Source organism: Centroberyx gerrardi, chromosome 17 (genome assembly GCF_048128805.1).
Source record: "Centroberyx gerrardi isolate f3 chromosome 17, fCenGer3.hap1.cur.20231027, whole genome shotgun sequence".
Classification (NCBI taxonomy): domain Eukaryota; kingdom Metazoa; phylum Chordata; class Actinopteri; order Beryciformes; family Berycidae; genus Centroberyx; species Centroberyx gerrardi.
Window position 1 is genome coordinate 26,530,522 of NC_136013.1, and position 27,601 is coordinate 26,558,122.

The 27,601-nt window shown below is 41.6% G+C and overlaps 1 protein-coding gene across 2 annotated transcripts; it reads right to left on the minus strand.

Annotated features, from left to right (window-relative positions):
* Positions 1-27,042, minus strand: gphna (gephyrin a). Of its 2 annotated transcripts, none has more exons than XM_071914277.2 (24): positions 26,969-27,042; positions 23,228-23,306; positions 23,073-23,130; positions 19,533-19,625; positions 18,523-18,617; positions 18,245-18,311; positions 17,274-17,570; positions 15,705-15,806; positions 15,047-15,184; positions 13,505-13,547; positions 13,146-13,283; positions 12,827-12,919; positions 12,475-12,530; positions 11,429-11,548; positions 11,220-11,278; positions 10,117-10,270; positions 9,846-9,967; positions 9,275-9,362; positions 8,752-8,825; positions 8,227-8,291; positions 2,275-2,378; positions 2,005-2,101; positions 1,794-1,932; positions 1-838 (listed from the first exon to the last, which is right to left on the minus strand). In XM_071914277.2, the coding sequence occupies exons 1-23, from the start codon at positions 27,030-27,032 to the stop codon at positions 1,799-1,801; spliced, it is 2,340 nt and encodes a 779-aa protein (XP_071770378.1). In that variant the 5' UTR covers positions 27,033-27,042; the 3' UTR covers positions 1-838; positions 1,794-1,798. The 2 variants fall into 2 exon arrangements, with proteins under 2 accessions (XP_071770378.1, XP_078145499.1); XM_078289373.1 differs by having other exon boundaries at positions 12,827-12,952.
* Positions 27,043-27,601: the final 559 nt, after the last annotated feature.

Sequence of the window (27,601 nt, forward strand, 5' to 3'; positions counted from 1 at the left end):
GCTAACCCTAAAAAAATGTCTTTAGTCTGGCTTTATTGTCCTATGATGTTCTAAATGCTGTTTCAGAGGCTTTTCTCCAACAGGAATAAAATTCTGGGGGAAACACTGAATATTTGTCATTGTTCTGGAATTTTTCAACATGAAAATGGTCATATTTAAAGATAGACATGGTGATGGCGCAAACTATCGGCAGCGTCAATCCAAAAATATCTATAATCGGCCTTCAAATCTCATATTGGTCGAACCCTAATGTTAAGAGTGTTGTAGGAGGTGATATGGTGATACTGCAGGGAGGGGGCTATCAAGGAGTATAACTTCTGTGTCTGGAGGGATGAAGAGACAATAGGAAAGAAGAGGAGGAGAGAGGAGGAAAAAGAAGAAGAAAGGACGGGAGGAGGAGAGTCTCTATGTCTCTATATCTACGAGGGAAAGTGTTAAACACACAAAGCAAATGGAACAGGAGAGAAGAGGGTAGGATTACTACTAAGATGATAATATTCAATCAGAACCATAATAATAATAATAAATAGAATATTAATTAAGAATATTAATAATCATAATAATGATTATCATCAGGATAATAATAATATTACAGAATAAATCTCATATTTTATATAGTTTTTTTTTTTTCACATTTTTCTCCGTTGAAATACAGTGATCTCCTCAGAGCGGACCGATGAGGATTCAGCCTCCGCTGGCTCCGATTGGCTGTTGCATATGACATCACAGCTATTGGCGACCAGGTAGACATGCATCACTTCCTGCCCCCTGCCTGCTTCCTGTCCAGACAGGAAGTCCTGGCACTGCCATGGTAATCGGTAGCAAGTGACATCGTAGTCTAGGAAAAAAAGAAAAAAAAAATCAAGCACAGGTCAAATAGTGAACAAGTTACACTGCTGCAACTGTGTAGAGGGGTAGAAAACGACAGAACAGAAGAGAATAGAATAGAGCAAAAACATGATGAAAATAAAGTAGAATGTAATTTGCTTTATTCACATGGCAGCCATATTTGATTTATGTCATACTGGGCGGGAAACCTTACCCAAAAATGGAAACAGAGGCAAACTCAACCTGACTTTAGACAAAATAATTAAATCTCTAAAAATTATCCTTGGCTATAGCTGGAGAAAGTCCAAATCAAACACTACAGTAACTGGATTAAAGGAATTATCCATGATGTTGATCCATAACGTTAACGCTAATGTTAGAAGTCAGCTACTTCATGTTGTTAACGTAACATTTAACGACAACCCAACTAGGTCTTATTGTGTAAGTTGTAGCCAACAACTAGTTTAACAGTAGCAGTTTTAACCAAGTCACCTACAGTCACCTAACGCTAGCGTTAGCTATCTGACACATGAGCAATTTGACTGTCAAAGAAGCGCCATTAGGGATATAAGCATTATGTTATTTCTATATAGTAAAGATAAAGGCTGTTAATGCTAAATATGAATAAGAATTAGACCAAGTTGTTTTGGAGATGCATCAAACGTTAACAACATGAATTAGCTAACTGCTAGCATTAGCTAACATTATGGATTAACATCATGGAAGTTCCCTTCAATCCAGTTGCTGTACTCTTTGATTTGGACTTTCTCCAGCTCTGCTCAACTCTCCACCATACTGAAGGATCATTTTGGTGTATAAATACAGTTTACATTTGTCTTAACACTGCCTCTTTTTCCAGCCATTTTGCTGTCCTCCATGTAGGGTTTCCCACCCTGACGTACAATAAATATGGCCACTTTGTGAATACAGGTGAATTGAGCAAAACAGAAGACAGAATAACACACCTGCATCATAGTCGTCCGATGACCATGACATCCACAACCTCTCCCTTATGCAACTCCACATACTGCTCTGTTTTAGGAGGCAACATCAGCAGACCGTTGGCGCTACGCATAGACATCAGCCTGCTGGATACCTGGTTACCTGATAGATAGGGAGAGAGAGTGAGAGTTAGCGTGTGTGTGCGTGTGTGTGTGACCGCATGTGTGCGTATACCTGTGCTTTGTGCCCAGGGCAGGGGTTCCTGGTGATGCCAGGTGAGGATACAGCGATGGTACTCTGGTCTGGGATCCAGCTTAACGTCACAGGATAGCTGAAACACACACACACACACACACACTTCAGTAGGGTCAGGACTGAACCCGGGTCCTTTGGTTGAAGTCTCCCTACTTACTACACCACTCTGCTGCCCCTTATTATGCTAAATTAAATAGTGTATCACTAAAACCGAGTAGGTTTGGCATTGTGTATTTGTGTGTGTGTTACCCTAGCTTTAATAATAGTAGGTCTGGGATCCAGAATGCCCTGCATCTTCCTCAGAGCAGGAATCACAAACAGGTTACACGTCACCACTGCCGACACTGGGTTACCTAGAAAACAACACAACAACACTGGGTTACCAAGGCAACCACAAACTGGGTTACTGAGGAAAATCTGAAAACCACTTAGCATACCAGTTAGTATTAATTATCTGGTCCAGGCTGCATAATGCTCAGAATTTCATGGATTTCAACTAGCTCAGTATAATTGTATACTAATTATGTCTCATGGTACACTGATTCAATGCAACCGTACTGCATACCATGCTGCCTGCATATAAATAGTGAATGAATGCTGGATGTTTATTTCTAGAGTGATATGTATTGTCTACTATCTAAGCTATGTCTTGCACTGTCCCCATTTGCACTAAACATGAGGTCCTGTTCTCCCTGAACTATATGTGCCTATGTGCTAGTTAATATCTCCTTGCACTAATTTCACCCAGAAAAATTCTTGTATTTATTGTACTTGGTGAATAAAGTGATTCTGATATTAAAACTACCAACACTGGGGAACCTACTAGATTGCTATAAGAAAGCACATCTATTATCTGGACTAGTTCCCCAAACAACTGGCTTAGCTGGTATTTTCATAGGCCCACTTTGATTACAAATGGAGACAACCAATTCCATGTCCTACGACATCCTGGAGAGATTTATGGAATGATTTTGGTCTAACAGAATATAAATGGGAATTTTCAGAACATTTACTGAATTTGTGCATGTATGAATCATCTGATAGTGATGTCTTCTGGCCTGAGGAAGTGGATTCTGGCTGGTTTAATGGACAGATGTGAATGGCAAATGGAACTGCCACTGGGTTACTTAGGACCTCTTTCCCAATTGACATTAAAATGTGTCCGATGTGATGGGATTGTAATTGAATACAGCAAAAGAACATTAAATCCATGTGTAAATGCACCAAAGATGCATTGAAGATTTGATCACCCAAACCATCTCTGGAGGTGATCAGAGACACATTTGGCCTCATTAACAGCAAAGTGTAAATGCAATGCGTCTCCAATCCACATATACGTACGGATCCAATGAGGAAATGTACTCAAAACTGGCGGATGGGGAACAAGTGAGACAAGGTGTTTAATGTGAATTAGGATATAAATATTACAAAAGGAAGTACGTACACAGCACTCTGTAGATGCGTTTTAAGGTCAGGTGTAAATGTAATCCAGCTACATCAGATCTAGACACAATCTGAATACGAGACTTATGTTTTTGCCAGGTGAAATGGAGGCCATAGAAGGTCTGACTAGTTCTCTCAAAATTCACAGCTGTCATCTCTTCTGGCACTAACTTACCTCTTATTCAACGTGATAAGGCAATAAAATAATATAAACAAAAGGCGGAGAAGAGAGTGGGAGGAAGCGGAGGAAGAACAAGAGGAGGAGAAGGGAGTAGACCTGTAGGCCTTCACCACACCCACACATGCAATACACTACCACAAGAGGAGCCTTCAGTTTAGTGAACACAGTAGTAATGCTGGATTCACACTGTGACGGTATGCAGTAGATGGCAAACTGGATGTTCATTGTTTTCAACTGGAAACTCCTGGTAAAAACCACCAACACTATTAGAAAGTGCCACCTACAGCAACTGCAGACCAAAGCTAGCAATAAAAGTTGAATTTCCCAGATGTTCATCGTTTTCAAAAGGAGAATGATGGTGAACTCCACCGACACTGGTGGAAAGTGCCACCTACTGAGCCAGCAGACCGAACTTGGTGGCAAAAGTTGAAGCTTCCTGACTTTTGCCTTTTACCACAGCGGTAAAGTTTTACACCACATACATTTGTGCACATGGTCTTGTCTCTTCCTCCAATGAGAATAAAAGTAGTGAAGAAGCAAGAACTTTCTTCTTCTGGCTGTCCATTTTGGAGTTCAGAAAAGCTTTCTCCAAGAGAACAAGATGTACCACCAACATTTTGGTGTGGCTGAGATATTAAAATTCATTAGGAATCATTATTTACATTAGGAATCATATGAATCATTTGCCCAAAATATAGCCTATACTTTTAAAAACTAAAAATGAACTGTCACACAATACCACTTAACAGTTCAGTTTCTATTGTATCAATGCACATCTTATGGTCAAACTTCTTGTTTGATCAAAGTCACCTTGGCATTGAGAAGGCAGTTTGCCGTTGTGGTTGACTGACATGCCATAATGCCGACCGGTTTGGCTTTTTTTCGACCACAATATGAACACAGCATTAGATGGGTTCTGAATAAGTAGGTAGCTGTAGAGCTGAATGAGGGCCAGGGGTCAGGTCATTATGAAGGTTGACGAGGGCTAGGACCAGGACCAGGACCAGGACCAGGACCCGGGCTAGGGCAAACAAGAATGCGTCATATTCCAGGTTACATTCAGGATGGGGGTCAAGATGTTGTCATTTGGAATCATCAAGGGATCAACTGAAGGTGATCTGGAGGCTTGATCTAGCTAGGCACAGCGAGGAGAGATTGGGGTTAGAGGACAGTTTAGGGTCATTCAGGGTTTGAGGATATGACCAAGTTCTTATAGGTAGAGTAAGGAGGGATTTGTGGGGCTAGAGGTCAATTAGGGATCATTTGGGGTGTGGGGTAAGAGGTCATTTAGGGGTTGTTTGGGGTTTAAGGTTAGGACCTACTTTGTCTAGGTGGAGTGAGGAGAGATTTTTGGGGTTGGAGGTCATTTGGGGTTCGGGGTTAGGACTTACTTCCTCTAGGCTGAGTTAAGAAAAATGTATGGGGTTAAGGGTAAATTACACTTTTGCGTCGAATTGCCGCTGTAGCTACAACGTAGGTGCCTACGGCGGTGAAAGCATTTATGGTTCTGCATAGTGGAAACGCCGTAGCAGTGTTTACATTCTCTGAAACTCATGTTCTGGATATTTGTCGCCACAAATTCAGTGACATCTGGTATCTTATAATTCACAGATGAGTTGTCCTACAAATGAACATATTTGCAAACTTCCAGTCTGTCTTCGATCTGCTCAATTGTCTTTGCTATGGGTGGACATCAATCAGATACAGGCAGGAGGAAATATGAAGCGGGCCAGTCACAGTTCTTGCAGTCTTGTGTCACTCTACGCGTAGTCACATTTTTGGAGAGGTGCACATAAGCTACGGTGGTAGCCTCTGTGGGCTACACTGTACCTATGGTGTAGCTACGGGGTAGGTTCAACGTAGAACCATAAATTACCCTTTAGAGGTAAGTTAGGGGTCATTTGGGGTTTGAAGTTAGGACCTACTTGCTACAGGTGGAGTGAGGATGTGGATTTATGAGATTAGAGGTCATTTATGGATCATTTGGGTTGTGGGGTAAGAGGTTATTTAGGGGTCATTTGGGGGTTCGAGGTTGGAACCAACTACCTCTAGGCGGAGTGAGGAGATATTAGTGGAGTTAGATGTCTTTGGGGTTGTGGGGTAACAGATGATTTAGGGGCTGTTTGGGGTTTTGGGTTTGAGGCTAACACCTACTTCCTTGAGACTGACTGGAGGGATTTGTGGGGTTAGAGGCTCCTCCTTTAGGAGGAGTCAGGAAGGATTTATAGGATTAGAGGTAATTTAGGGGTCATTTGTGGTGTGGGGTAAGAGGTCATTTAGGGGTCAAGGTTAGGATCTACTTCCACTAAGCAGAATGAGGAGGGATCTGTGCGGTTAGAGGTCATTTAGGGGTAATTTTGGGTTCGGTTTTAGGACCTACTTCCTCTAGGCGGAGGGGGTAGTGGCTGTTTGACCTCGGTGTCACTCAGGGTTACGGCCTCCAGCAGAGAGGGCCCAGTCTCTCTGAAGCTGAAGTTTCCTTTAATAACAATAGGAATACATACACAGCACTGGAGCGAACACCACCAAGGACCAGGACTAAGGCCAAAGGACACACTAGAAGCATCCTTTAAAGAGTAACTAAACCCCAAACCCAAATCTGTGTAAAGCCTGACATCTAATGGTAAGAAATTGCCATCTGCTATATATTTTGGTGCCAGGTGAAGTCACCACCTATTGTGCTCTATAGAAGGTGACATCGCCTGGCACCAAAGATCAGCGAATAGCAGATGGCAATTTTTTTTACCATTAGATGTCAGGCTTTACACAGATTTGGGTTTGGGGTTTAGTTACTCTTTAAAGGGAGACCAAACACAGAGACTACTTTTCAGGTTGGACTGACATGTACTGGTTAAAAAAGCATGCTATTGCAATTGCAATCTGCTATTGGCTGATCTTGGTTGCTATTGGCTGATCCATGACAATCCCATGACAAAACAGGTAACCTACATCACAGGCATGCTTTTAACCAGTAGATGTCTGTCCAATTTGAAAAGTAGTCTCTGTGTTTGGTTCCCCTTTAAATAACCATGACAACATTGCAGACATCTAGTACTTAATACAGGAGTGGAGCTGCAACACAGTCATTTCAACACCACAACAGTCAAGGACTGCTGGACTGCAGTGGTAGTTAGATGAGTCTGCACAGTATAGACTAGGGTTCGACCGATATGGGCTTTTGAAGGCTGATATCGATATGAAGCTGCCAATACCCTATATTTTGTCCATCTTAAAATCTTCTTGCCAATTATTAAGTATTCAGTGTGTCCCCCAGAATTGTATTCTTGTCAGGGTGGAAAAGCCTCCGAAACAGCATTTAGACCATCGTGGAAAACTAAAACCCAACTAAAATTGAAATCCATACACTCTTTTGGGTGGGTTAGTAGCTCCTAAAACAATAATTCTGGGGTGTCCTGGTGGCTCAGTGGTCTAAAGCGCATACCATGTAACTGTGATATCCTGGGTTCGAATGCAGCCTTTGTCACATGTCAACCTCCCCCTTTCTCTGTCCCCAATCTTTCCTGTCTCTCTTCACTATACACTATCCAATAAAGGAAAAAAATGCCAAAAAATACTATTAAAAAAAGTATTATTCCAGCCGTTTTTGACCCTGGACCCTTTTTTCCCATTATTCTTCATCATGCTAATCGATTCTAACCAAAATCTTGTCAATTGCTTCACTACAGAGCTACTTGCATCTCGCATATCTCAGGGTGCGTGGCTCTCCAATAGAGAGTGAGCAACAATATGTTGAAAAGACATGCATTGGGTGCTTTTGAGAGTGGATTTATGTATTGTCCATTGGCCCATTAGAACTGTATTAGAGAGCTGCGCATCCAGGCAAGCAAGGCACATGCAATTGATGAGATTTTGTTCAGAATCGATCAGTATGATGGAAAATGATGGGAAAATAGTGTCCTGGTTGAAAATGACCGGAATGTTCCTTAAAGGCAGAGCGAGGCAGGTTTCACTGCAGGTTTTATGGACTGCCACCACTGAAGCTGGTGTAATAAAAAAAAGAGGAACGTCCATCATATCCGAGGTGGACGCAACTGACTGGGCGATATCAGATTTTTTTAATAAATATTGGTCCAATATATCGGCAAGCGAATATATCGGTCTAACCCTACTATAAGCAGGCCAGATACAGCTAGGACGAGGACAGCTAGGGCATGCACAAACTAGACAGGGGCTAACGCTACATGGGATCCAGGAAAAAAAACAGGAATGGCCTGGGGCAAGCCAATAGATACACTAGGTAAGCTACACTGAATACAATAGTAGGTCACTAGGACAAGGCCACGGGGTCAGAGATGGTCCAGAGGATCGGACAACTGGGAAAGATACAAAGTGTAGACCAGGACAGACCAATATATTAGCTAAACCACAATGGGTAGGAGACTGGGCAGGCTAAATCAGACTGGGACCAGGGCCGGGAAACCTGGGTTAGAGAATCAAGGCTGGCTGAGGAACACACACATACACGCACACACACACACACACACAAACACACAAGCATACATGCATGCATGCATGCACGCACTCACACACACTTATTCCAGACACAAATACAGTACCTGGCAGAGCGAAGATGAGTTTCCGTGCTCCGTCAATGTCTACTGTGGCAAAGGTAGTAGGAAGACTGAGAGACAGAAACAGAGAGTTCATTATTTTCCAGTAGTAGTAGTAGTAGTAGTAGTAGTAGTAGTAGTAGTAGTATCAGTGGTAGTAATCACATTAGTAATAGTAGTATCCTAGTAGTAGTTGTAGTAGTAGTATCAGTTGGATAGTTGTGGCAGTAGTATCAGTAGTAGTAGTATCAGTAGTAGTAGTAGCAGTAGTAGTAGTAGTTGTAATAGTAGCAGTAGTAGTAGTAGTAGTAGTAGTAGCAGTAGTAGTAGTAGCAGTAGTAGTACCAGTAGTAGCAAGATTAGTAGTTGTAGTAACAGTAGTAGTATTAGTGGTAACAGAAGTAATATAAGTAGCAGTAGTAGGCTAGTAGCAGTATAGACAAGGTAGCAGTTCAGCTCATTTTCCCCATTGCTCATTAAGAAAATTAGTTTGGCGATACAAAGTGCCCCCCCCCCATTCCCTCATCTCACCCCGGCTTCATGAAGACTCGTCCAAAGTGGATCTGAGCATGAAGGTCAATATCCAGCACCTGCTTCAGGTAGTCCTGATAGAGACACAAGACACAGAGACAGACAGATAAACAATGATAAATGTAGCTAACGTTAGGTGATTAATGCAGTTACACTTTGACATTTTGGACTCTAGTCTGTCATTTGTCTTCCAGGGATTCATTATGCTGCATTCACATGGATGAGAATAACCGCAGGAATGACGTGGACAAAAACACTGACTTCAAAGTGTGCGCGCATTTGAACTCGTTTGAAGCCGTCAAGACGCCATGATTGAAGTGTTTCATAGACGTTGATTGCTCCTGAAAGCCGCGGTAGGTAAGTTTTTGCATTTGTGCTTAAAATCCCAGTAAATAAACGTTTTCCCTCACATTGTGAGAAGTTCCTGGTTAAGAAAAAAAATAACAGAATACCTACACAAAATGTCATGGAATTCTTTGGTTGGTTAGTGGTGATGGGTCATAGGTCAAAGGTCAGAGGTTACCTTCTCTCCCATGGACACGCCCCCTGAGGTGATGATGACATCGGCACGACTGATTCCCTCATGGAGAGCTGACAGCAGGTCATCAGGGCTGAAAACACAATCACAATAATAATAATACACTTATTATTAATTGCCTAGTCTAATATTCAGATAATATTCCTCTAAAATGTGGAAGTCAATGAAGAAATGTCTGACTCTGTACTTTTATTGAAGGAGTTAATTTTTTCTAAGTAAAATTGACTTTCCACACTGTGCTCCAAACTCCCATTAAATGTACTGATAGGACTAGGTACGAGACTTCAGAGCAAGAAAGGTAAAATTAGAGTAAGTCTGAAGAGAAAATGTTTTAAAATGTCTCACTATTATGGGGGTGAAAAAAATTTCTTGAATTTCCACTTAAAAAAGAAAAAGCACTTTGTGTGGATTTTAGAGCAAAAAATCCCAAATTCATAGTATTCTGTTCCATATTGGAAGGAAATGCATGTGACATCATGGGAATACTATGAATAATTTTGAAGCACCAGTCAAAAAGTCAATGGGGGTTTTTCACTGGGAAGCAACTTGTTCCTACTTGTCTCCGACGATGCCCAGGTTGATGGTGGGGTATCCATGTTCCTGGATGGTGGCCAGCAGAGTGGAGCGGTTGGAGTCTCTGATCTTTCCTGGGTGGAGGTCATCCTCTGGATTCAACAGCTACACACACACACACACACAAAGGAATTCAATTGGCAGCCTAACGCAGCGACAGACCAAAAGCTTTCTGACCTTTTCCGACCGTATAAAAACATGTGTGTGTATAGAAATAAAACAATGTGTATTCGCATATGTGTCTGTGTGTGTACCTCGTTGCCAGTGGACATGACGGCCACCACAGGGAACTTGTGGACGCTGACCTCAGTCACTCCTACTGTAGCCAGCAGGCCAATCTCTGATGGGCCCATATGGGTTCCCTTGGCCAACACACACTCCCCTCGCCTAATGTCATGACCTATTGGCCTGTGCACATAGACAAAGATAAACACACTATTTAGTAGTGGTTTTCCATCCCAACTAGATTGCACTAAGCGGCCAATCAGCTTCCTTAGTCTACGTACAATCCACCATTGAATGAATCTTATTTTTCAGGGCTGCTATGTGCTTTCAAAACTCTTGTTCAAAAATCTCTCTATTATAGTATTGTAATAAAAATAAATAAATAAATTAAAAAAACAATATGTGAAATGACAGTACGTAATTTTAATCACATTAAATGTGTAGTCACGTGTATATTGGGACTTAACAATATTTGTTTGAGACTTTTTGTTTGAGGCAATTTCCAAACTTTTCAAGACATGGAAATAATCAAATTTATTTTCTATATGTTTCCAGAGCTGTGTATGACAGGGTTAGACCGATATATTGGTTTACCAATATACTGGGCCAATATTGGCATTTATAATTAAAAATCAGAGATTGGCCAGTCAGTATGGTCCACCTCTGATATGATGGAGGTTCCTCCCTGACCACAGCTACAGAAAGAAAGTTGATAAAATCTGTGATAACATTTTACTTCCTTCACATATTATGTTTAATAATATAATTACAATAAAAAAACAATAAAATGTAATTTTTTTGCACAGCTTATTTATTCAATTAATTACTCAATTATGTTTTTTTGTAAATTAAATATCATTTAAAGGCAGTACTGTGTCCCAGAATTTCTCTACCATTGAATAGGTGTGGTGGGTCACCCTGCCTTGAAGAGCTGCTAACCCTAAAAGAATCTCATTAGTGTGGGTTTCAATCAAGAGTTTCGCATGATGGTCTAAATGCTGTGTCAGAGGCTTTTCCACTCTGACAAGAATACAATTCTGGGGGCAAGCACGGAATACTTGAATACTGAATCCTAATGTATGAGCCATGTGTTGGAGTGTTATTTCTACACTGTGGTTGTTGTTGGTCTTACCTGATGTCCTGTCCGGGCCGAGCCTGCACCATGATCCTCACCTCCAACTCCTCTGTGCCCTGAAACACTCCAGACGGTCAATACCACACACCGCTACAAGCCTATGGGAAACATGGTGCCCCCCACCCCCAACAATGAAGCAGTGCCACCTTTAGGGCAATCAGTACACTTGATTGTGTCCTAGGTAGCATCCTAGGTAGTGTACTTACATCTTCAGACTCCCTCAGTAGCTCAGTATCTTCTACTTGGACCACAGCGTCGGCTCCGCAGGGGATCGGAGCCCCGGTTGTCACCCTCATCACCTGACCTGGCATCACGGTATGGCTGGGCTGCACGCACACACAGTTTATTTTTTCAGAACTGCCAGAACAACGAATTTCCATAACGGTGCTCCATTGCTTCCATTTTCGGTGCTCATAGTACCAAGCATATATCGTAGTTAGTACTAGTATTAACACTGTTGACACCAATACTAGTACTACTGGTAGTGAAAGATGTAGCTTTAGTAGTAGCACTAGCATTGCTACATTGCTAGTAGCAATAGTAACAGCATTACTAGTAGTGGTAGTAATAGTATTACTTGTTGTGGTAGCAGTAGTATTGCAAGTAGTGGTAGTAGTAGTATTATTACTAGCAGTGGTAGTAATAGTACTACTAGTAGTAGTGTTACTTGTAGTATTACTAGTAGTGGCAGTAGTAGTATTAGTAGTAGTGGTGGTGGTATTAGCATTACTCATAATGCTACAAGTAGTGGTAGGAGTAGTATTACTCGTAGTGACAGTATTACTAGTAGTGGTAGTAGTAGTATTACCATACTAGTATTAGTAGTGTTTCATGTAGTATTATTAGTAGTGGCAGTAGTAGTATTGCAAGTAGTGGTAGTAGTAGTAGTATGACTAGTAGTGGTAGTAATAGTAGTACTAGTAGTAGTATTACTCATAGTATTACTAGTAGTGGCAGTAATAGTATTACTAGTAGTGGTGGTATTAGTATTACTCATAGTGCTACAAATAGTGGTAGTAGTATTACTAGTAATGGCAGTATTGCTAGTAGTGGTGGTATTAGTATTACTCATAGTGCGAAAAAATAGTGGTAGTAGTATTACTAGTAGTGGCAGTATTGCTAGTAGTGCTAGTAATAGTATTATTAGAAATGGTAGTTGCCATATTACTGCAAGTGGTAATAGTGTCAGTTCTAGTAGTATTAGATAGTATAATTCTATATTCTATAGTAGTATTACTGTAATAGAGCTGACCTGTTGTCCAGCCTGTGATTCTCCCATGATGAAGCGATCTCCTGGGCCATCAGCAGCTACAGGTTCACAATGATGTTAATCATGTTCATCAAACAAATTAGACCACTTCTACTGTTTTTAAGAGGTAAGGGACAGCTAAGTGGAAAGTTCAATATACTGTCTGTAGGATTTCCTCTTTAATACATTCAGTGGTAACAAGTAGATAAACAGAAATGAATATATAGATAGATGTTAGCTATGACTGATAACTTTGCACTGTTCATAGACACAAAGGAAGACTAGTAGCAACTCTGTCTCTGATGTAACGTTTACCTGGTGTTGTATACTCTCAGATAATATTAGATATTCTCACCTCGTACAGCATAGCCATCTTTGACGGAGGCGGGGAATGGAGGGAGGTTGTCTTTGGCGTAGATGTCCTGAGCGAGCACTCGACCCATACCGTCTAGACACAGACCAGTCCAACCAGTTCCATTTACTGGTCAACAGATTTCAACAACTAACACTCCAACCGTACCATCACATAGATACAACAGAGACAGTGATAATGCTTGTGTTTGTGTGTGTAGTTACTTCCAATACAGTCATGAAGGTGTGTGTGTGTGTTGCTCACTTCAAAGTCAAATGAGAGATACACACACACGCACACGCCCACACACCTAAATACTCACCTCTGTAGTTGACGACTTCGGTCCCCAGAATAGGCGTCATCTCCAGAACAGTGATGAAGGCTTTGTCCATTGACGTCAACGGGAAAGGAGACATGCGATGGCGACGCGCCACTTTACTGATGTCCACTGCACTGTGGCCTGCGCACACGCACACGCACACACACACATGCATGTGCAGAAACACAGTGAGAGAGAGAGAGAGTGTGTGAGGGAATGGCCGATGTGCTGCTTTCATAATACCATAAAGATTCTAAATTGTCCACAGTGATGCAAGTTGTTATTGCGAGGCTGGCATGTTAATCAGACACACACGTATGCACGCACACACACACACACACACACACACACACCAGACTTACTGGCTCTCAGAATGTTCTCATTACTGCCACATCGTGACTGAACCTGCAGAGAGACAGAGATATTCTATATTTGGTCGTTGTTTGATGCAAATATATGTAAAAGGGGTGATATTAAATACCATGCATCTTTACTACAGGGCATCTTGACAGGCATCACAATGATAGAACAAGAAAAGGGTTTTCATGTTGATGAATCTATAAATAGCCAATGTCCAATAAATGGGACATGGAAACATAAATTACATAAATTCCAGCGGGGAGATTCAAAACAAATACACCAGCAGCCCAGTGTATAATTCCCTGTCATGGGTATATATGGATCTAATTGCACAGAATAACACTGGGTTAAGTCCAAAATAATGAAATATGCAATCATTACATGGGTTAGACTGATATATCAGGCCAATATTGGCCTGTTATTAAATATCAGTATCATTAAATCAAATTATATCATCCAGTCAGTGTCATCCTACATCTGTCAAACCTTCATCTGCATGTCCAACTCTCAAACACTTAGTAGAAACTCTATAACACAGCCAATATGCTCCATATATATATTCCACTTAGTTTTAACATGGGGGTTATTTGGCACTTGACCGCCATGAATGAGATATAAACTACTCACCAAGATCGGATGCAGCTGGGACGAGTTTGTAGCGATTGTAGTGTCTGAATGAGGCCACGAAAGTGAAAACTTACATTTAACACGTTTGTGAACAGATTCAACAACATATCCTGCTTTTAAGACAATCAAGTAGTCATTGGTCAGTCGTCATTTTGCATTTCTATTCTTGGTTTACACTAAAATTAGTATTTAAAAATAAAGGTAGTTCCGGTCTCCCAAACAGGAACTATCTCTCCTAAATGGTATCCCTCCGCTATGTTCTCTTCTATCAATAAAAATGCTATTTGGCAAAATTATGTTCTAAAACATTGGACCCACAGTCCATTGAAAATCACAGTAGCGGGATCTGTTGTTGAATCTGTTCACCAACGTGTTCAGTGTGAGTTTTCAGGCTATTTTTGTGGCCTCATTCAAATGAATGGGAAGTAAAAAGTAAAAAGAAGTAAAAATCTGAATGCTACAAACTCGTCCAGCTGCATCCGATCTTGGTCAGTAGACCAAGATCTGGATTTCATGGCGGTCAAGAGCCGAATAACCCCCATGTTAAAACTAAGTGGAATATTGCTTTAACTATTGCTACTTTCTCCATTTTCAACCCAGAGTAACAACAATTACCAACATTTGTACTGCTACTTTCTCTATTTTCATTCTGATTGTTGTTCATATAGTAACCTAACAACTGTCTACATAGCAACAAGCGGTCACTTTCCATTGACTTTAATGTAAAAAATGCGCTTGCTGTTTGAAAAAAAGAGGAATAGTATGAACATGACCTTAATGTTTTTAACTGGGAGCTGCATTAGAGTATGATGATTCTGCATTAACATGTGGTGAGGAGGCTGAAGGTGTGTGTTTGTGTGTATGTGTGTGTGTGTGTGTGTGTGTGTGTGTGTGTGTGTGTGTGTGTGTGTGTGTACCTTGGGTGTCGGGCAGGAGGCGGTGGAAAGGCGGGAGGTAGCCTGTGTTGCCCGCGGTGACTCGGAGGGGGTGGAGCTTAAAGAGGCCGAATCCCGAGGGAGCACCTGAACACCTCGAGAGATGATCGAGTCTGGGATCTATACACACACACACACACACACACACACACACACTTAACGCTAGCTTAAGAAACATGTAGGACTTTCTCCTGTTGTATTGCAGTCAACTAAAGCTGGGGATGCGCTATATGGCTGAACAGAATGTGAAAAGACACATTGACGGAGGGAGACTGAGAGGGCATGATGCTGAACAATTCATTTTTCTAGATAGTTCAGGGTCACACAATAATGTAAAGACGTGTTTCCTAATTTACTTAATTTAGTAAACAAATACTTCAACCTGATACTTCAGACTGATCAAACTACTCCGATGAAAATATGTAAAAAATACACTGACACCAATACAGTCAGCCATCACAACAACTACCAACTGCTGCTTTCTACCACTATAATACCACAATATTTCCATTAAGCACATGGTCCATTGCTTTACCAATGTTCAACAGTGTGTGACTGACAGATGTGGCTAACAATGACGTGATATGATCAAGACGGAAGTGACCAATGACAGGAGAGGAGGGGTGTGTGTGTGTCTCACCTGGTTGTCATGGCTACTGAAGCAGGTGAAATGAGTGGGGGGGGCGGGTGTGGTGCCGGGCAGGTAGGGACTCCCCTTAGCCATGACCGTAGCATGACTTGTCTGATGGACACACACACATACACATGTCCACATAGACAGGCAGGTGAATGAGATGAAATGGACCGTTACAAAAGTTGATATTTTGAGTGATGTTCCACCAGGTATTAAAATTCAATTCAATTCAAATGTCTTAGATGGAGTTCAGTGTGATGTTCTCTCTATACAAGAATGAACATCACATATTATGGCTAATAGCGTACCCTGCCATGGTATAGGGAACTCACTTCCCCTCAAGATTTCCCAAGAAATTGGTTCAAACCAAACCCCTTAATTTTTATCCCTGAAATGTCCTTAATTTCTCCATTACATAAACATTAATTATCCATTAAAAAAACATAGGTTTAAAAAAGTAAGGTTAGTGCATGGGTTTTACGGGGATCTATTCATGGGTTGATTCATGGGGGCACTAGTAATTATTGTATTATTAAGTAATAACAAATAAAGTAATAAGTAATAATGGTGGTTCATAGCAAAATTTTGTAACTCAGCACCTATCCTCAGCTTGACATCGCCTAGTGATATTTTTATGTAAAGTGAAAAAGACGGTATAGGACAAAATTAACTCCTTTAATGTCCTGCTGTCTCTTGTTAAATTGTAATTACTTTTTAACTACTAATATGTGTTTCTTATTATGAGTATTATAGCAGCCTATTCATAGTATTCCCATGATGTCACATGCATTTCCTACCAATATGGCGCTTTACAATACACACAGCTCATTTGCTGTGTTTGTCATTTGATTGTAATCACCTGTTAATTTATTACAATCACCTGTTATTTTCCTACCAAGATGGCTTTGTGGTGATGTAACAGAATACGATGAATAGCATTTTAGCAGCCTAGTATCATAGTCTATAGAACTTTAGTTGTCTATAGTACAGTAGCCTGCTACTGCAATGACCCAGTTTCTCCACGGGGATCATTAAAGTCTAATCCACAGAACTTGAATGGATTCCCATTCAAATCAACGACGGTTGAAGCGGCAGCCATTTTCATGTGTACCTTTGGGCTAGATTCTGTATGAACCGACTTGCGGCAAGTTGCTGAGCTGAGAGGTTTTACAGCAAGAACCAAATCAGCTTCTCTGTCTCCTTGCTGTCATGGATTGCTAACATGCTAATGTTGACAAGAGCTAGAGAGAGAAGTAGTCTTTGATAAAGCTACGTTAGCCTCATCGCTAACGTTAGCTTTCAGTTTGCTAACAGACTCATCTGCTCAGTTCTCAAGCAAGAGTGACAGACTTTAAGGCCTTAATGCCCAGACTTGTGTTGTCACCATAGCAATTAACCCTTGAAATTCCATAATCGCCATTTTATGCTGTACTAGCCAAATTACCACAGACCGTCCTGTCCATTCAATTTCTGTGGTTCAATCTATCTTGTTTCATATGGGAGGAATTCTCTGACAATGACACCCTGATTTTTAGTCCAGTATCATTCTGATGTCCCTGGCCATAACCCGGTTACCTTGGCGGCGATGGCGGCAGCAGTGATGTGGGAGGAGCCATGCTGGTGATGGTGGTGGTTGTGGGCGTGTCGAGCTCTCCTCCTCTCCTCCTCCTCCTCGTCCTCCTCTTCCTCGCACTGCGTGCCGCGCTCCATGGTATGCGTGTTGGAGAGCGTGTTGCCGTGTGTGTTGGCCAGCAGAGGGGGAGGAGAGGGCAGCTGCTCCAGGGCCGAGTGTGTGGATTTAACCCTGACCGCCGCCTCGCGCAGCAGGTCGATGGCATGGGGCAGAGCGGGCAGGATGAACTGAAAACACTCCTGGGTAAACAAGACAGCACACACACAAATAAAGCAACATTTCAACTTTTCAGCAACTTCCATGAGCTGCTGAAGACGCGTGAAAACAAGGCACCAGTAAACACTCAAACAGTTAAACACAAATGACATAGTCCCCCCAAATCAGTAACAAATACATTACTTTGCTTTGAGTTTCAGCAAAATCCAATCAGTGGTGTTTTTTTTTTTTCTTGATTCATGTTTTTATTTACTGCTTACATTTATATTCACTTTACAAAGCATTTTGTAACTGTTTTGATAAGTGCTCTGTAAATAAAGGTTATTGTATCAATTAGAGCTAGAAACCATCAGTAATGGGATGATATGTCTGCTAATTATTGATATTTACATCACTGATATTTGCCAAAACAGTGAAATCCAAGGGGTGGGACGATATATTGAAAATCAATATATCGCAATACAAAAATGTGACAATACGTATCGTGGGGCAAATTAATCGCAATATGAGCTGCATTTTATTCTGCTGTAGTAATCACAAATGAGACGGCTTGCCCATCACACATTTACAAGCTCTCCATCCAAATTAGATTATTTGCACTTTGTAATGACATTTTTAAATCGTATCGTGACATAAGCATATCATCCCATCCCTTGTACAGAGTACAGTAGAGTACAGTAGAATCCTGGAGTCCTACCTGAGAGCCCTTCTTGCTCCCTGGCAGGTTGATGATCAGAGTTTTACCACGGATACCACACACTGGCCTGGATAGAATTAAACAGATTAGAGCAGAGTAGGACACCACACACTAGTCTGGTTAGAATAAAACAGATTAGAGCAGAGTAGGATACCACACACTAGTCTGGTTAGAATTAAACAGATTAGAGCAGAGTAGGATACCACACACTAGTCTGGTTAGAATAAAACAGACACCTAATAGAGTGACATTAGGAAGAGAACAGAATAAGTCTTTACCTGGACAGCATGCCTAGCGGTGTAACGTTGAGCGATCCCATCAGCATGGCCAGAGCCATTCCTGGAGCCTCTCTCTCTATCACCTCTCTGGTGGCCTGCAACAGAAACACCGGGACTGGTCTGCTTGAGGGTTTGAAACCCTTATTTGCCCCAAAGAAGTTTGGCCAAGCACACTTGTTCTTCACATCGCCATGGCCAACATTTCCACCTGGCAGCTGCCCTGTATCACCGCAGTTCTTCGACAGCAGTTGTTACAAGAGGGAAGTGTATTACCCATTCACTTTCCTCACAAGCCTGCATCTCCAAACTAGGCTCAGATCACAGTTATAACAGTTTTGCGATTTGTGTTTGGTTTTTTTTTGTTTTTATTTTCAAATTGAAGTCCAATTTTTGTGTAGTTTCAGTTAGTTTTCAGACAGGGTTTGCTTGATTGTTTTCTATTTTTCAGAAATAAATAGAAAGTTTGGTTTCAGTTTTTATTTCATTTAATTTCAGTTCAAGTTGTAGCATTTTGACTGTCGTGGATAAGGAAAATGTGTCCTGAATTGCTGTTCTTGTGCCCAATGTTAAAAAAGGAAAGACATGTGGAGAACGTAATTGTGGCCAAAATGACTAGGCGCACTTAAGTTTCACGGAAGCTCGTGCACCACCTGAAATTTGAAATACAAACGGCGCCGCAGCACCTCCATCCAGGATTGGCTGAACATTGAGAAACTGGAACTGGCCAATTCTGGCAGGCTTATTTTTTCTTGTTGGGGGATGTGGAGAGTGAATTTTCCTACAGCGCCACACAAGTACAGGAGCTTTCAGGCATGCGGTCATCATGAGAAGCATGAATGCCAAGGTACGCATCTAGCTACACAGACAGCATGAACCAAGCCTTTTTAAATGGTAGCTGTCTGCTATACGTCACTCTTTATTTGGCCAAAACGACTAGACTGGAAGTTCCGTTTGAATATTTTTATTTGATTTCAGTTCGTTTTGTAGTCAGCGGTTAGATGTGTGCGTACCTCAGGTGTGACGTCTCGTGGCGCAAAGCCAGTTCCTCCAGTGGTGAGGATGAGATTCAGCTCCTGCTCATCACACCAGTCCAACAGAGTTTCCTGTACGTATGTAGGCACACACACACACACACACACACACACACACACACACACACACACACACAAGTTAACAACAAATTAGACCATACATCCTATTTGCCAGGAATACTATGGGACAGTCTGGGAGGTCTGAAACGCTATTGGATAGCATAAGCGGAGGACACACTTTAACTCCATTTCTAGCCACGATTTGGCATCACGGCTGATTTTCCAGATCGGAACAATTTGTTGCTAGCTTGTGTCAGTCATACAGATGATCTTGTAGTGTGTGAGGGTGCAGGATATTAATCTTTTGCCCCCAGATCCAGTCAGGACCATCAACATCATCTGAAAAAACAAGCCTGACAAAGCTAGATGCGAAACGCGTTGCTCACTCTAATGCTTTTGAAAAATGAATTAAAAAAAATGACTGATACTTGTCTGTCTGATACTGCCCCGTTTTTTAATTAGCTCAAACATGCTTGATTTTTACAACTGATCTTGGTCTTGAAATCCTCCTGTAGTGTGAGCTGGTCAACCACTCAAATCTGAATGGAGACGGGCGATAGCCAATGAGTGCTGAACGCCAGAGAAGAAAAAAGTACAAGAATGAGGAAATAAAATGACCCAACTCAGTGTTTCAGTGAGATCAGTTTCAGTTCCCTAAATCCAACTGGTCATCATGTGTTTGTTCCCTAAATCCAACTGGTCGTCAAGTGTGTGTTCCCCAAATCCAACTGGTCCTCAAGCGTGTGTTCCCTAGATTCAACTGGTCATCAAGCGTGTGTTCCCCAAATCCAACTGGTCATCAAGTGTGTGTTCCCCAAATCCAACTGGTCGTCAAATGTGTCGTCAAGTGTGTGTTCCCCAAATCCTACTGGTCATCAAGTGTGTGTTCCCCAAATCCAACTGGTCGTCAAGTGTGTGTTCCCTAAACCCACCTTCATCAAGTGTGTGTTCCCTAAATCCAACTGGTCATCAAGTGTGTATTCCTCTTCGACACAAGATGCCAGTGCTTAAGTGTGTGATGTCCTTTCACATTCTGTTAAGTCTTGTAGTGTGTCCCCAGCTTTACATTAAACCCCCAGACTGTGAGCGATAGGGTGGCCATCCGTCCGGTTTTAGGTCGGACAGTCCGGTTTTGAAATACCGTGTCCGTTTACCGGCGCAGCCTTGAGCCGGACGCTCATCTGTCCTCCTTTTGAGATCATCCCTATTTTATACTTTATCTAATGGTATATAATAAATAAATAAATAAATAATAAAAAAAAAGTAAGTAAGTATACATTCCCTTAAGACTTGTGGTCTAACAAATTATTGGCTGAAAGCGGTGTCAAATAAATATCTGGTATTTCATTGGTTAAATAAACGTAACCAAATTAGCCATGTGGCTTCTTGACGTCACGTCACAGCAGGCACAGACCCAATCTACCTGTAGCAGTAGGTTAAACAACAGAAATGCCGGAACGAAAGACTTCGTTTAATCCCGAATGGTCGAAAGAGCATGGATTCATCACAAAAAGCACAAAGGACGACTTCCATGGTTTTTGCACGTTGTGTCGTTGCGATGTGGACGTAAGCAGCAAAGGGAAAGGCGCCATCGACAGACATGCTAGCACAAACAAGCACAAAAGCAACAATCAAGGCGCAGGTGCCTCTTCACTTTTATCGTTTTTTCGTGAAGCTTCATCGCCTCAAGATGACAAAATCTCCGCTGCAGAACTTTGTAAAGTTTATCATGCAGTCAAGCATCACCAGTCATACAGGAGTGTAGACTGTGGAATAAAAGTTGATCGAGAGATCTACAACGACTCATCAATAGCAAAAGGGGTGACCTGTGGAACAACAAAAGCCAAAGCTTTGTGCGAAAACGTCCTAGCACCCTACTCTGTCCAGACGCATGTGGATTATATAAAAGAAAATTAACTGCATTATTCAGTGGCAACTGATGCATCAAACAAAGGTACGATCAAGTGTTTTCCCATTGTACTGAGATATTTTCACTTTGAGGAGGGCGTGCAACATGCGCTGTTGGATTTTTACAGTGATAGCAACGAAACGTCGGAAGCTATAACAAATCAGCTGCTGGCTAAACTGGAGATGTCTGGTCTAGATGTGAAAAAAATGTCAGTATATGCAGCAGACAACGCCAGCGTTAACTATGGAAAACACAACAGTGTTTATCAGAAGCTGAAACTGGCTCAAAAGGAAGTGCTTGCTGCAAACTGTTTAGCCCATATTCTGCACAATGCAACAAGATATGCAGCAGGCAGCTTGGATGTTGACATTGAAAATGTTGTGCTTAAGGTTTATAGCCATTTTAGCATCTCAGCTAGCAGAACGGCACAGTTGAAGGAATTCTGCGAGTTTGTGGAAGTGGAGGAATGCAATCTGCTCCGGCACGTTGTCACGAGGTGGTTGTCTCTGCTGCCATCCATTGACAGAATCCTGAAGTATTGGAAACGCCTGTCCAGCTACTTTCAGAGTCTAGGTGAGGAGGAATGCTCCAAGTTTTTGTGGAAATGCTTTGGAGAGGATGGCATTGACGTATCTGAGATGTATTTTCTCTTCCTCAGTCACATTCTAAAGGTGTTCTCAGACTGCACTGAAGCACTTGAGGCCAAATTATTTAGCATAACCTCTGTGTTTAAGGTAATGACTGAACTGAAAGGGAAACTTGAGAGAAGGCTAAAGGACAAATTTTTTGGCTTTGCTATGAATAACAAACTCAAGCAGCTAACCCCTGATCTGGCTAAGAAATGTGAGGCTGATTTTATTGTTTTCTATGAAAGAGCCAACAAATACGTGAGTGAAAGGTATGACTTCTCTGAGAACAGCTTTCATAGCAAAGTGTCAAAGCTTGGCCTCACAACTGCTGTGTCTTATGAAGAATACAGTGATGCAGTCCAGGCCTGCAGTCTGAAAGACATTGATATGGATGGACTCTATGAGGAATATGGCATGGTGGAAGCTATTCTCAGCTCTTCAGAAATGGAAGGTTGCTACAGTGAGGAGCGGTATCTGAAACTGTTTTCCAAAGCAGATGTCCCACTTGTGAATCTGAGGAAGGTCAGCGCCTACATCTTCTCCATCCCATGTAGCAATGCACATACAGAACGTGTCTTTTCAATGATGACCTCAGCATGGAGAAATGAGAGAAATCGTCTGGATGTGGACAGTGTCAAGGCAGAGCTGCAAATTTGTGTCAATTTCACATTTGAGTGCACAGACATGTACCGGAAATTCCTTGGAAGCAGCCAGGAAAGGGCAAAAGTATAGCAAATAGAGATTCAACTATGTGGTGAGTACACTAGAGTCTTATTATGTGTTATAGGTTTGGGATTATTTTTCAGTTTTTATCCTGGCTTCACTGAATCCTGCAAAGTGTCCTCCTTTTTGGTGTTATGGAAATGGCCACCCTAGTGAGCGATGTAGTTGCTAACTAGCTCAACGCATTACAACACGTACCTTGATTTCATCAATCTCATCTGGAACGATCTTGTAGGCTGATATAACTCCGCCTAACCTGTGGAAGGAGATAAGACACACAGGTAGAGTGAAGTGTGTGTATGTGTGCCTGTATGTATGTGTGTGTGTGTATGTGCATGCGTGTGTACACTCACAGTGAGGGGTCATGGACCAGGTCCTTTAGGTTGACTCCACTCCTATCCTCAGCCAAGTTCTTGAAACAGCTGTCACTGACTGGAGAGGAGAGGAGTTAAGGTTATAAATTAATAACACTGTGCAGGAACAGTACAACTGCTATAGATATGTCATTTCTACAAGAATATAATGCTGGCAAGTAGGGTTAGACCGTTATATGGGACCAATATTAACCTTTTATTAAAAATCTGATCTTGTCCAGTTAGTGTTGTCCACCTCTGATATGATGCAGTTTGTCTTATGCAACATTTTAACTAACGTAATAAATAACAAATAAAATCATATATACCATCAACAATAAGAAAAATACTCTCTTCCTCACGAGATTCCAGCATAAGTGTAATAAAGTCTCATCAGACCAACAAACTATACTAGACCACAAATCTATTATAAAGTGTTCCTATCATAACTCTCTACTGCATTAACATTCAACAGCAGAGTGTTGTTAATCCCTGGTTCCTTAAATTGAATAATTATGCTGAACTGCAGAAGCTAAAACCTGAGATTTAACCATTTCCCCTGTGTGGACTGATAGCATGCGATGTGACTCCAGGACAAAGCCTGTTCAGGGTGTCTCGCAAGTCTTTTTATGACTATTTTACTGCAGGTACAGTTAAATGTAGCAATTTCGCAAATTGAAATTAATGTAAAAATAAAAATAAAAACTGTAGACATACAACAATAAAGTGCAAGTCTGCGCAGAAGTGCTGATTTCCCACCAGGAAAACAGCACAACAAGACACTACTAACATTTTAAGACTTAGAAAAGTGCATTTAAGACTTAAAATACTATATTTAGCTATATTCAAGATTTTGGATAATATAATTAATGACATTTTCAGGGACTGCAGACACAATGTTGCCTGTCATTAAAGGCCCCTAGCACAAGAGCATAGACACTTAGCAAAATTAGCTAAACTTGAACCCATTGGGTTCAAGGGAACAACTGTTTGCAGATGAAGTAGGCTATTAACTTTGTTATTCTGGTGGAAGATGTGTAACATGTGCATGTGTTGGTTTTCCTCCATTTCTAGGTGGAACCAGACAAATTCTAAAATGGACAGGAGATTCGCCACACCGTTACCACTGGATCACATGCGCCTGCTGGCACAGTAAGTGTAAATGAGTAAAAAAAAATCTAGGTGTGAAGGGGGCCTCATAGCTAAAATGCCAATTCATGTGAATATGCAGCTATCAGACCCTAATGTTTTCAGTTTGGGAATTAACTCAGTCCCAGCGTCCCCAAATACCAAAGCTTGCATGGCCACTTACTGACAATTTTAATAGATTTTTTTTAATCTTCCGTAGCATTATAGCTAACCAACGCTGACTGGCCAAGTGGTCTAAAATACAAAAATCGGCAGTATGTCAGCAGCTTGTAAATAGAAATGTAATTTCTCTGTGGTACAAAAATTGAAATGTCTTTTTCACAACAAACATCTTTCGTTGACATTGTTCAATAGCTCTAGTACATTGGAGGTGCATATGGTAACGATTGGTTTGTGTAAAATGAAATGTTAGGATGACTAACATTGTTTATGCATCACCGATGGCTTGCTGACCGCTAAAACATGATTGTGGAACCCACAACAACACTTCTCAAACTAGTTTTTCCCATTTTAATGTCAAGCGTCTAGTTAGTTTTGCAAGATAGATGTGTCCGCCTGAGTCAAAGCTTGACCGTTTCTGGTGTTTTCCCTGGCATTTTAGCCTTCAATCATTAGGTACTCAAGCTTGAAAATTACACATGGGTTGTACAAACATTATTAAAAAACTCCACTGACTTTATTAATTAGTGGTTTATTTATTTATACTGACACAACTGATGAGCTTATTGGAAAATGAACGAAGAGGATGAAATCCCGCCTAAGCCGTGTGACTGGGCCCAGTGTGCTACTTTGACAGAATGAAGCCAGTATGCCTGCTTCCTCTCCAAAATGAATATTACAAATGTCACCACCTAATATATAATGTCTCAACGATGGATAACAAGGCCAAGCTAAAGTAGCTCGTTGTTGCCAAGCTTTCTGGCTCAATCAAACAAAACAAAAATCGCACTGTAAATCAGTTTCAGCACGTAGACTAGAGATTCAAAAAAGCCCGCATTAATTATTCATGACTAGTAAATAAACACCATTTTCCCAGTTATTTACGGTGTATTTCACATGAATATGACATTTGAATAGTATGAGAACACGCTTTAGATAAGTAAAGGAACCCCGGCTCCCCCATTGGTGAAACCATGCTCTGTGGGTGGTACTCATGTTTGAAGTATTCCCAAAAGTATTTCATCTTGATATGGCACACCTTGTACAATGTGTGGCTCTTTATCACGCGCCTTCTTCCGAGGAATCACCAGGGCTAATGCTTCCATCTTCCATATTTTTTGACAACTTTTGCCGCATCTAACCTCAACAGAGTCTTAATACTAATCTTAATCCTAAATCCCAGATCCAACGCTAAACTAGCCCTTTGTAGAATGAGGACCAGCAAAATGTCTTCACTATGGAGGATTTTTCTTGCCTTACTATCCTTGTGAGGACATTTGGTGCTCGTGAGGATCGAAGTACAATACAAACAAACACACACACACACACACACACACACACACACACACACACACACCAGGTAAAGGGGGTGGGGACGTATGTTAACATGTGATTGGAGGTTGTGGTTGTTTGCTGGCTGGACAGCAGGGTTAGCTGCTGTTAGCCGAGATGCTAGCAGATCAAAGCTATGACAGATTTTACAAGCAGCTGCTGGCTCGCATCCTCTTTAGCATTAGCCTCACGTCTCTCCCTGCCTTAACAAGGCAGCAGGGCTGCTGGTGGCTGTGACAGACTGTATGCCTGTCCCAGTCCTCTGCACGACACGGAGGCAAACATCAGCTAAGCTGCCTAGTGAAGCTAAAACAACTGCAGAATAGAATTCATTTCGCATTGGCGCTTTGCCTTGCTTGCTAACTAGCTTTGGATAGCTAACCAAACGAACGATTTGGGTTTAATAATGTTATCTTATAGCGCTAATTAAACCCACACACAATTGCCCCAACAGCGGTCAAAAAGCGCTTCGAAATATATTTTACTAAAAACAGCCTCGACAGCGGCCAACAGAGCAGGTCTGCAAGGGGACATGAATAATGCAGCTGATGTAGGCTAGCTAACGCTAACCTTGCTAGAAAATGTCAGTTGCATCAAGGTAACCACAAAGAACAGAATAAGCGCGGAAGAAAGGAGATTTTGCCGTCAAAATAAAAGCGCCAGTGTTACACATCGTCGCAACATTCGTCAATTAATGTTTACTTTGAAAGTCCTTACCGGAAGTCCTGTTTTTTTATTCTGTCTGACTTGACACTGGTAAAAATGTCTCACTATAATGCCATTTATCTTCAACACTATAACAGTAAATAACACAACCAATCTCCGCATGCAAATATACAATTGAAAAACACGACAAAATAGCGAATATTGTTCGTTAGCTTATTTCACATCTGTCCGACCGACCTGTCATAAGGCAGGCAGCTAACGTTCGAGCAATGACAGTCAACGGTACCGGTTAGCATGCTGGCTAGCGTTAGCTATCTCTGCAGCGAAGACAGCTCGTATCGTGACACCGACAAGCACAGGCAACCGACGGCAAAACGGTACAGAAGTGCAATATTACGAAGCATTTTGTTGCCATTTATCAAATCCTCTCCTTACCCGTCAGGATCCCCACTCGGGTCTGGTGGTCGTGGTTGGTGAGCACCATCCCGTCCGCCGCCATGTTTACAACCTCTGTCTGCACTCTGACAGCAGATACATAGAAGCGCTGTGGTGGTGTACAGGCTGCTGCTGCACCTCTGGAGGACGACAGGGAGTGTGTCTGTATGTCTGTGTGTCTGTGTGAGATGCTCCTAAGATCTGTGTGACTTGTGTCCTTTGGTGTAAATGTCCTCCATCTGATAGGGGAATACTTGGTGGATCCCTGCATAACGGCACAGGAAACACTAACCTATGTCTTCATCAAACTGAGTTGCAGGGTTACAAACTCAAGAGTTCTCTCTTTTGGCTCCTGGATAACATGGTACCAGTTGGGTATGACAAGGTATGACACTCACCATATCTCAGCCTGAGTCCAAACTTGATCTTGTAGTTTTTATCATTATAGTGGAGAGTAAAGGTCAAGCAAAAATCACCAAATTATATCAGATGCAAAGATTCCACAACTTAGGTTTTAACGAATTAAGAGACATAGGCGACTAACTAAAATATGAATCTCACTTGGTTGGTCATTTTCAAGCCCAAACTAAGGATTCTGAAGCTTTTTATAACTGGCACCCACCCAAGTAGTGC

Bases quoted from the DNA above. Each gene is read 5' to 3' on its own strand.
- gphna (XM_078289373.1), bottom strand. From the start codon at position 27,032: ATGGCGGCGGACGGGATGGTGCTCACCAACCACGACCACCAGACCCGA. The intron at 12,953-13,145 runs GTGAGTATTTAG...TCTGTTGACCAG, and splicing joins CGAAGTCGTCAACTACAGAG to TAAATGGAACTGGTTGGACT. The intron at 8,826-9,274 runs GTAACCTCTGAC...TGTCTCTATCAG, and splicing joins GCGTGTCCATGGGAGAGAAG to GACTACCTGAAGCAGGTGCT.